This window comes from Lactuca saligna, chromosome 6, assembly GCF_052625555.1.
Source record: "Lactuca saligna cultivar CGN05327 chromosome 6, ASM5262555v1, whole genome shotgun sequence".
Lineage (NCBI taxonomy): Eukaryota > Viridiplantae > Streptophyta > Magnoliopsida > Asterales > Asteraceae > Lactuca > Lactuca saligna.
In genome coordinates, this window is record NC_136422.1 from 73,951,001 (window position 1) to 73,960,528 (window position 9,528).

Genomic DNA, 9,528 nt, shown 5'->3' on the forward strand with positions numbered 1-9,528 from the left:
ATTCATAAACAAAGATCCTAAATTTTTTCAAAGAGTTTTATCGATATTTATAAAACTTGTGAACTCACCAACATCAAGTTGACGTTTTCAAAAATCGCATGTGTTCATATGATGAAGGGAAGCTTAGCGCAAGGAAGAGCAAGTTGCATGAAGATATATAGGTTTTAGTTTAGTCGATGTAATTGATATTATTAATGAAAGATAAATTTATGTTCTGAGATTGTGCCATAGGTCAACCCTCGTTGTTTCTGCCGTCGGTCGGGGTGTGACAACATATATATATATATATATATATATATATATATATATATATATATGAGAGTCATGTATCCTAGCATGACAAAGAGAAAGAAAGAGAAGAGGATTATATGTACTATAATCCTACATAAGATTATGTACCTATGGTTATATTCATGTATCTAAGCATGACAAATAGAAAGAGAGAAAAGGATTATATGTACTATAATCCTACATAAGATTGTGTGCTTGTGATTATACACTTAAGATCATGTATATGAGCATTTGCGTATAACCAAATTATACAAATATGTATAGAGAAAGAACAAGAGTATTATGAGTAATATTCTTGAGAGTAGATAAAGAACGGATGGGATTATAGTATTACAATCCTATGTATAAGTGGATGATGATAAATTCTATTTGTAGATACATAAGAGATTTCCGATAGGGATAGAGAATGATTATACGTAATATAATTATAAGTGTATGTAGCTATGTCTAGACATGGATGATATTGTGTAGAATACCTATATGACAATAGATATAGATAAAGAATAAGTACTTAATGAGTTGAGTACTAGATGTGTATTATAAGATCTCCTGAAGAGATAAAGAGATAGAATGTCCATAGGACATGTTTTATATAATGAGTCACATAACAAATATAAAGATGTAGAGAAAGATGGTTCTTTCAGGGATAAGAGATAGAAGTACCTTCCGGGACAAGTGATGGAGATTCCTTCAGAAATAAGAGATAAAGATTCATTCGAGAATAGAGAATATGGTTCCTACGGGAATGAGTGGATGGTTCCTTAGGGAACATAGATAGATGATCTTGTTAGGGATGCAGATAGATGATTCCTGTAGGAATTAAAGATTGTGCATGGTTAGAAAAGATTGAGAAAAGGTCCCATGAGTGAAACAAGGTAATGGAGTTCTTTTAAGAAGTTGGAGATAATATGTAAGGGATAAAGAGTAAGGAATCCATGAAAAAAATAGAATGTCAAAGAATATGTGAGGGATCAAGATGAGAAGTATGAGATGAAGCAAGTAGAGCAAGAGAAAAGCATGCATAGAGCATAGATAAGAGTAGAGGAAAAAGGCGATGAGACGGAGTATGAAGGGAGATATAAAGATTTAGAGTATAGTATAGAAAAGACAAAGGTAAAGGAATATATAGAGTATATAGAGAGAATGTGATGAGCCTGAGAAGAGGCTATGAAAGATAGAAGAGATAGATGAGTGGGAATAATAGCAGTATGTGCTAGTAGAGAGGAAAAGTAGAGCATAAAGTATGGGAATGAGAGAATAGAATGCTAAGGCATGAAAAAAAATAGATGTGATGAGATGAGAAAGATTAGACCATCTATGCCATGAGAAGAAGAGTTTAAAATGCAGAGAATGAGATAAAAGAGAAGAACAATTAGAGTGTGAAAGATGGAATGAATAGATAAACATGGAAATAGAAAGAATATAACTCACCAGACATTGTTATCTGATGTTGTAGAGATGTTTCATTTTTCGCAGGTTCAGGTAACAACAGTTATGGTACCAGAGGAGAAGACATGAGCACAAGACTTTGATTATGTTGTTATCTTAGTTGTATTTCCATGTTGTTCCTTTATGTTGAAAATTTATTGTAAACTCGTGATTATTGTCTAGGATATAAAATGTTTTTACTTTTATGAGTTAATAGAATTTCATAAATTTGTAGAAATAATCATAATAATCCCTTATGTTAGATGTTAGGAAATCCGGGTCATTACAATGTTGCTCCATATACTTATACATATCGATTCTTATAATAAGTTTCTCATCATCAAACCATTGCTTATTGAGAGTCTTGGTAAACTCGATTTTCCAACATCTATAGGACCCTAGTACATAAACAAAGTAGTTAGCTGTTAATATCTTATCAAAACAGTCTGAAACCTCAATAATGCCTCTGTTACAACACTAATTGCTTGATCTTAGCCTACAACTTGCTCATGAAACCTATATGCTTCCTTTTTAATTAGAGGGTGATTGTGGTGTGAAAGAATAAAAGGTGAAGGTGAAAAGGAAATAAATAATTTACAGACTTTATATAATAATCAAAAGGTAAAACAATCGATTAATAAAAATAATAATATTAAAACAGTTAATATATATTTGGAATTGTTAAAATTAAAAGTTTGAACAAAATATTTTAAAATTAAAAAATTAAGAAAGATAAATATGATATTTTAAAAACAAGTAATATTTTATGAAAATTTTCTTATTATATGTGACCAAGATAATTAGTTTTTGTCAACAATATGTTGGAATAATAAGATACTTTAGTGGAGATGGTGTATAGGGTTGGTAGAGCAGCACACATACTTCGCCATTTGTTTCTCCCATTTCCCTGATACTGAGTTACCTTTTACTCATTCTAGCCTATCACCTCAACAACAACACGCCGCCTTGCCGCCTTGCTGCCAGCACCTCCGTTGACTTTCAACAATCTCCACCATGCAAGCTTCCTTGATTGCCCCAACTCCCCGCCCCACCAGCATTCTCCCATCCACAACTTTCCGACCACTCATCCCAACTACCCATAAACCCTACACATTCTCACCCCGAGCCTCCGCCGCCTCCTCATCTACAACCGAAACAGTCCCACCACCACCACAATCTGTCTCCTCCGTCGACCCATCATCAAAACTCAACAAGTTCAGCTCCAGAATCACGGAACCCAAGTCACAGGGTGGCTCTCAGGCCGTCCTTTACGGCGTAGGTCTCTCCGATGACGACCTTAAAAAACCCCAAATTGGTATTTCATCTGTTTGGTACGAAGGGAATACCTGTAATATGCACTTACTGAAGCTAGCCGAGGCTGTGAAAGAAGGGGTTCAAGATGCTGGAATGATTGGATTCAGGTTCAACACTATTGGGGTTAGCGATGCCATTTCAATGGGGACTCGAGGAATGTGTTATAGTCTTCAATCCAGGGATTTAATTGCTGATAGCATTGAAACTGTTATGTCTGCTCAATGGTATGATGCCAATATCTCCATCCCTGGTTGTGACAAAAACGTAAGTTAACCCTCAATTTCTTTTATACTTCACTATTCTTTTAAGGGTTTTTGTTACAAGTTATGTAAAATACTTGGTGGGAATCTCTTTTCACGTTGAAAGTAAACTCTTTCGATCTTTTTGAGGTTGGTTATGATTTGCTATGGAATCTAATCTATCTCAAAAAGTTAACCCCATTTCTTGTTAAAAAAAAGGCCATTCTCAAGAATCTTGATTGACATATTTATTTCTAGTGGTCATTATGAATCATTTGCTTAAAATCATGGGAAAATGTTTCTTCTATATGACATAATCAGATACATTCAAATATTTTGTTTTTCAGATGCCAGGTACGATTATGGCAATGGGGCGCTTGAACAGACCAAGTATAATGATCTATGGTGGCACCATTAAGGTCTGATTTGTATAATTTATAAACACTTTCTTTATATAATTTTATTCAGTGGTATTTTTGTTTTTTGTTAATTGCTTATGAATATGCATCAAATATTTATAAGGTCTATAAAACTTTCTTGCAGCCTGGTCATTTTCAAGGCCATACATACGATATAGTATCTGCATTTCAGGTATAATTAATGTTTTGCTCATATGCTACTATTTACATAATTGTTTTTAGTAATTCTTGTTAATTGTAATAATTTTTTATTTGCTATTATTTTTTTTTTTTTTTATAGGTTTATGGAGAATATGTAAGTGGTTCCATAACTGATGAACACAGAACAGATGTGCTTCGTGCTTCTTGCCCAGGGGCAGGGGCATGTGGAGGAATGTACACTGCTAACACCATGGCTTCTGCCATTGAAGCAATGGGAATGTCTCTTCCTTACAGGTAGGGTCATTTTCGTAATTTCACACTGTTCTATTTGCAATTTTACAGATTCACCATCTGATTTTCTATTTTTGTATTTCCAAAAGCTCGTCAACACCTGCTGAAGATCCATTGAAGTTGGATGAGTGTCGCTTAGCTGGAAAGTATATTCTTGAGTTACTAAAAATGGACTTGAAGCCAAAAGACATAATTACCCCTAGATCAATGCGTAATGCAATGGTTACTGTGATGGCGCTTGGTGGATCCACTAATGCTGTATTACACTTGATTGCCATAGCAAGGTAAAACAGCAAATTGGTTGGATTAATGTTTTCTTTGAATTGATTTTGACTTTCATTTCTTCATAATTCATATTACAACTTTTATTATTAGCAATTCAATCCAAATAAAAAGCAAATTTTACTGTTTTAATTGCAGATCAGTTGGCTTGAGTTTGACTCTTGATGATTTTCAGAAGGTTAGTGATCAAGTTCCGTTTCTTGCGGATCTTAAACCAAGTGGAAAATACGTTATGGAAGATGTACATAAGGTCAGAATCGTAAATTTAAGCTCATTGAGAGACAATTTAAGATTTTTGTTGCATACCCTAAACTTTTTTTCTTTATTTCTTTTGAGCTGGATTAGATTGGAGGAACACCTGCAATTCTTCGTTACCTTTTGGAGCTCGGGTATCTAGATGGAGATTGTATTACAGGTTGGCATAATAGAAACAAGTGTTTGACTAATTGACTCTATTAACAATTGTACTTGACTTTTTATTGCAATGTATATAATAAATCCTTGTGAAAACACTACAAAACTCTGAAATGTATGAAAGTTAAGAATTTTTGACAAGTTATGGAGATTTAATAGCCAAAAGAACCATCTTTTTTGACACCATTTATCCAAAACTGTGTATTCTTGCAAAATTAGTGCTTTTTGTTTGCATTTTTTATAAAGTGGTTCGATCTTTTTTCAAGTTTTAAGGAGTTTAAGTTGTTTTTTTTTTTTATTTATTTTTTTTCTGGTTATTTTCAGTCACGGGGAAGACATTGGCTGAAAATGCAAAACTTTTCCCTTCTTTATCCGAAGGGCAGGTGATATATCATAATCTTTTCGATTTACATTCGACATTTTCTTGAAAATTCATTTCATATAGCAAAGATTTGTCACTTTTTTCCAGCAAATCATAAAAACACCAGAAAACCCGATAAAGAAAACGGGTCATCTTCAAATATTATATGGAAATCTTGCACCTGAAGGTTCAGTAGCAAAGATCACAGGAAAAGAAGGGTTATATTTCTCTGGTAATTCTCTCATTTTCACATTTATTTTTTTAAATTTGTAGTTGGTTTTATTAATAATGATTTGGGAGACTTTTTTCAGGTCCTGCATATGTCTTTGAGGGGGAGGAAGCCATGATTGCAGCCATCTCTGAAGATCCCATGAGTTTTAAGGTATACTTTTTCGACTCTATTCAAGAAATATTAATGTATTTTCATTTATTTGTTTATTGTAGCAAATTCTACTTGTATTTGTTTCTATTACAATGTTTGAATAGGAAAAAAAAAAGTCTATTAAAGTAATAGAAAGCAAATGAAAGTAAGATGTTATGATAAACTAATTAAAAGCACGTTGCTATTTCTTGAATTTAGTCCCTTTTTGTTATTTTCTTTATTTGATTTTTCGAATAAAATCTTGTTTCAGGGGAAAGTGGTTGTTATTAGAGGAGAAGGTCCTAAAGGGGGCCCTGGTATGCCTGAAATGCTGACACCAACAAGTGCAATAATGGGTGCAGGTCTTGGGAAGGTAATTTTTAGGGTTTAAAAAGTTTATAAATTTTCTTTTTAGGGCTTAAAAAGTTATAAATTTTCTTGTTTCTAACAAATTGTTTTTAAAAGCTGTTTAGATTGTGTAAATTAGTTGTAATATTGATGAGATATAAATTTGTGAAATTTTGCAGGAATGTGCATTATTAACTGATGGAAGATTTTCAGGTGGTTCACATGGATATGTTGTTGGACATATTTGCCCTGAAGCACAGGTTTCATCTTTTTCCTTTTTCCAACTTCTATCCCCATGAAAATTTGCAACTTAACTTAACTACCCACCCAATGGGCAATTAGGTAATTTTAACCGCAAAATTTGCCACATAAGTAAAAGTTGGTTATTTTGATTGAATATGAAGAGTCATTTAAAGGGCAACAACGTAATTTCCGCAGGAAGGTGGTCCAATTGGTCTAGTGAAAAACGGGGATGTAATTACTATAGACATCAGCAAGAGGAGAATGGATGTTGACTTAACTGAAAAAGAGCTGGATGAGAGAAGAAAAGCATGGAAAGCTCCTGCATATAAGGCTGAAAGAGGTGTCCTTTACAAGGTACATTATGTTCTTTAAGTGAAAAATTCACCAAATTTTAAATCCCAAAGTTGATGTAATTCTTCCATGAAATTCATGAAAACATTGATATGAATATGAACACACATTCAAACTTTTTCATATCTCAATGGTTGTGTTTATAAAATCATGTAACAATCTTTTTTTTTTTTTTTTTTTTTACAGTACATCAGGAATGTTCAATCAGCCTCGAAAGGATGTGTAACAGATGAGTCATAGAGGCGAATTGAGATTAGGGAAGAAGATCTAGAGAATTATTCCAACTCCGGCTTATTATTTATCTTTGTGTTACAAACATACTTTTGGTTGTTTTGAGATTTGAAACTAGAGGATCCAGACATTGTGAAATGGTCCGAGTTAGTTGTATGTATCATGTTCATTTCAAATTTTAAACCGACATAAATTCAAAAAGAAAGTGGTCGGTTCCACAGACGTGGGTTTATATTTCGGCAAACGTGGATGAATTCTTTTAAGGGTGTAATCTCCAATCTCAAATTTTGGCACAATTTACGTGTTTGTCCGAAATTAAATTTCTTTTATGAATTTTTTTTGAAAACTGCTTAACATTTTCGGTTCAACTATTTTTTACCTTTTCATCATGTAACCTGTTGGAGCTGCTTCCTTTTACCGAAGCGCCTCCACAGGCTTTGCCTTTTTAGCCGGAAGCCTTGCTGTGACTGCCATACTACGTCTTCTATCTTCTCAAATTGGCGGGGGTGATTCTAGTGACTACTTTATCTTCCCCAACGACTTCACTTCACATCCCAACACATTCGCTTGTTGTATCCCTAGGGTTGTCATCTGACTTCATCTCCCTCTCGCTCGTGATCACTTACACCCGTCACAATAAACCGCCGTTGGAAATATTCGAAATTGTTGCCATCGGCAACCCTACTGGCGGTGGTGTTGCATGGTTTTCCAACATTGATATGGGTGAATAGAAGATTGGGGTTTGCTTATGGTGGGAAGAAGAGGCAGTCGGATGCAAATGGTGGCAAAAGGTGATGGTGACAAACGGCAGGGCGGGGTAGTGGTGGTAAACGGCAGGGTTATCCACTGGTGTGAGGGGAGCCTGGAGAAAATGGTCGTAATGGAACATTTACTTGGTTTTAAGACTTTTTTTTGTAAAAACAAATCAGTTAGAGACTATTTCGTGAACTGGACCAAAATATTGCGATTTTTCTACAAAAAATCATTCTTTAGGATTGACGCAAACCATTACGAACAAAGAAGTTATTGAAGAGACATATCCTTTCGGTGTGGAAGGGATTATAATTATTATTTGTAATTATTTAAAAGTGTAGGTAGTATTGTCGGTTACGAATTATATTCGTAACAATGTAATGATGTGACATAAAGTTAGTAATGTGATATAAAGTGTGTAAGACCCATAATAATCTAAGGGTCTAAAATGTAAATTAAGTTTGTCTTCTTGCAATCATTTGATTGCAATTATGTAATTGTAACTGGCTTTTTAAGGGCATATAAATAGGATTTGCCCATAAGGAATAAAGCATGAGTTGTGTCTAAAAAACTTGAATTAACTTTCAAAGTTTGATCGGTTGAAATATTTTTATATTTATAAATAATAGGGTTTTCTATCTAAATCTATACATACCATCTAATATTATCCATATCATTATCAAGCATCAACATCAATCCTACACATCATTATTGTATAACGATCCTATCCATCCTAATTTTATTAATCTTATCCTCCAAAATTACAAGGAAGATAAAATTAATAAAAATTTGAATTAATAAAAATTATGATGGATATGATTGTTATACTTGAATTAATAAAAATTATGATGGATAAGATTGTTATACCTGAATGGTGTGTTAGAATGATTTTGATGTTTGATGATAATATGGATAATCTTGGATAGTATGGATAAATCTGGATAGAAACTCTGTTGTTCAGAAATATAAAAATATTTCAACAGAGATCAAACTTTGAGAGTTAACTCAAGTTTTTTAATCAAACAACTATTGCTTTATTCTTTACGGGCAAAGCCCTATTTATAGGCAGAGCCTGTTACAATTATATGATTACATAATTGCAATCAAATGATTCCAAGAAGACAAACATAATTTACATTTTAGACCCTTAGATTATTAGAGATCTTACACACTTTATGTTACATCATTACACTGTTACGAATATAATTCGTAACCGATACTTTTAAATAATTACAAATAATAATTACAATTCATTCCACACCGAAATGACACATGTCTTTAATAATTTTTCCGTTCGTAATGACCTGCGTCATTCCTCCCACCACTGAAAGGACATATATTTTCTTCAATAATGGGCTTTCTTATTATTATTATTATTATTTTTATAAAGGTGCATATTAACTTATGCAATGTCAAGATGAAATTTATAAAGAAAAAATCATTGAATTCTTATTCGGTACCAAAAAATAATAAGTTGATAAGTTGTTTTTTAGTGTTTTTTGAAAGCATTCCAATAATAACTTATATAATATAACTATTATATGATTTACTATATAAAATTTAAATAACAATAATATTAAAATATATACCTTTTCAAATTATATCTATAAACATTAGAATTTTTTTTTATAAAAATGATATATTGACTTATTGGTCACCATCTTATGTAAATGGTTCATTATAACTAAATTTAAATTCAACTAATCACGTTGCATAACATAATTGGCAGATCTATATCTACAGGTGACTAGGGGTGTTATTCGACCGGTTTAATCGGTTAATGATTTATTTAGTTCCGTTTAATTGATTTTTTTATTTCTAAAATATTAACCAAAACCGAACCAAACATGGTTCAGTTGGTTGGTTTGTTTTGGTTTTGTTTTTGGTTAAATTCAAATAACAAAAGTTAGGATTTCAAGTATATATTTTATAAGGCCGGAGGGTGTACCACAGTTTAGACGAAAGGTAGCCGGAAGTATATCCAAAAACACCTCACCCTGTATCCGGAGGTGTAGTAACCCCTTCTTGCTCCTTCTCTCTTCACTTGATTGGCCAAATGTA

General features: G+C 32.9%; 1 protein-coding gene across 1 annotated transcript; it reads left to right on the forward strand.

The window, feature by feature from the left end:
* Positions 1-2,559: 2,559 nt before the first annotated feature.
* On the forward strand, positions 2,560-7,010 carry LOC145000570 (dehydratase family). The gene is made up of 14 exons (XM_078959815.1): positions 2,560-3,297; positions 3,620-3,691; positions 3,816-3,863; positions 3,972-4,126; positions 4,213-4,407; positions 4,544-4,655; positions 4,751-4,820; positions 5,144-5,202; positions 5,289-5,412; positions 5,492-5,562; positions 5,813-5,914; positions 6,069-6,149; positions 6,328-6,486; positions 6,670-7,010. Exons 1-14 carry the CDS (start codon positions 2,734-2,736, stop codon positions 6,721-6,723), a joined length of 1,866 nt encoding a protein of 621 aa, XP_078815941.1. The 5' UTR covers positions 2,560-2,733; the 3' UTR covers positions 6,724-7,010.
* Positions 7,011-9,528: the final 2,518 nt, after the last annotated feature.

Bases quoted from the DNA above. Each gene is read 5' to 3' on its own strand.
- LOC145000570 (XM_078959815.1), top strand. From the start codon at position 2,734: ATGCAAGCTTCCTTGATTGCCCCAACTCCCCGCCCCACCAGCATTCTC. The intron at 5,563-5,812 runs GTATACTTTTTC...ATCTTGTTTCAG, and splicing joins AAGATCCCATGAGTTTTAAG to GGGAAAGTGGTTGTTATTAG. The intron at 6,487-6,669 runs GTACATTATGTT...TTTTTTTTACAG, and splicing joins AAAGAGGTGTCCTTTACAAG to TACATCAGGAATGTTCAATC.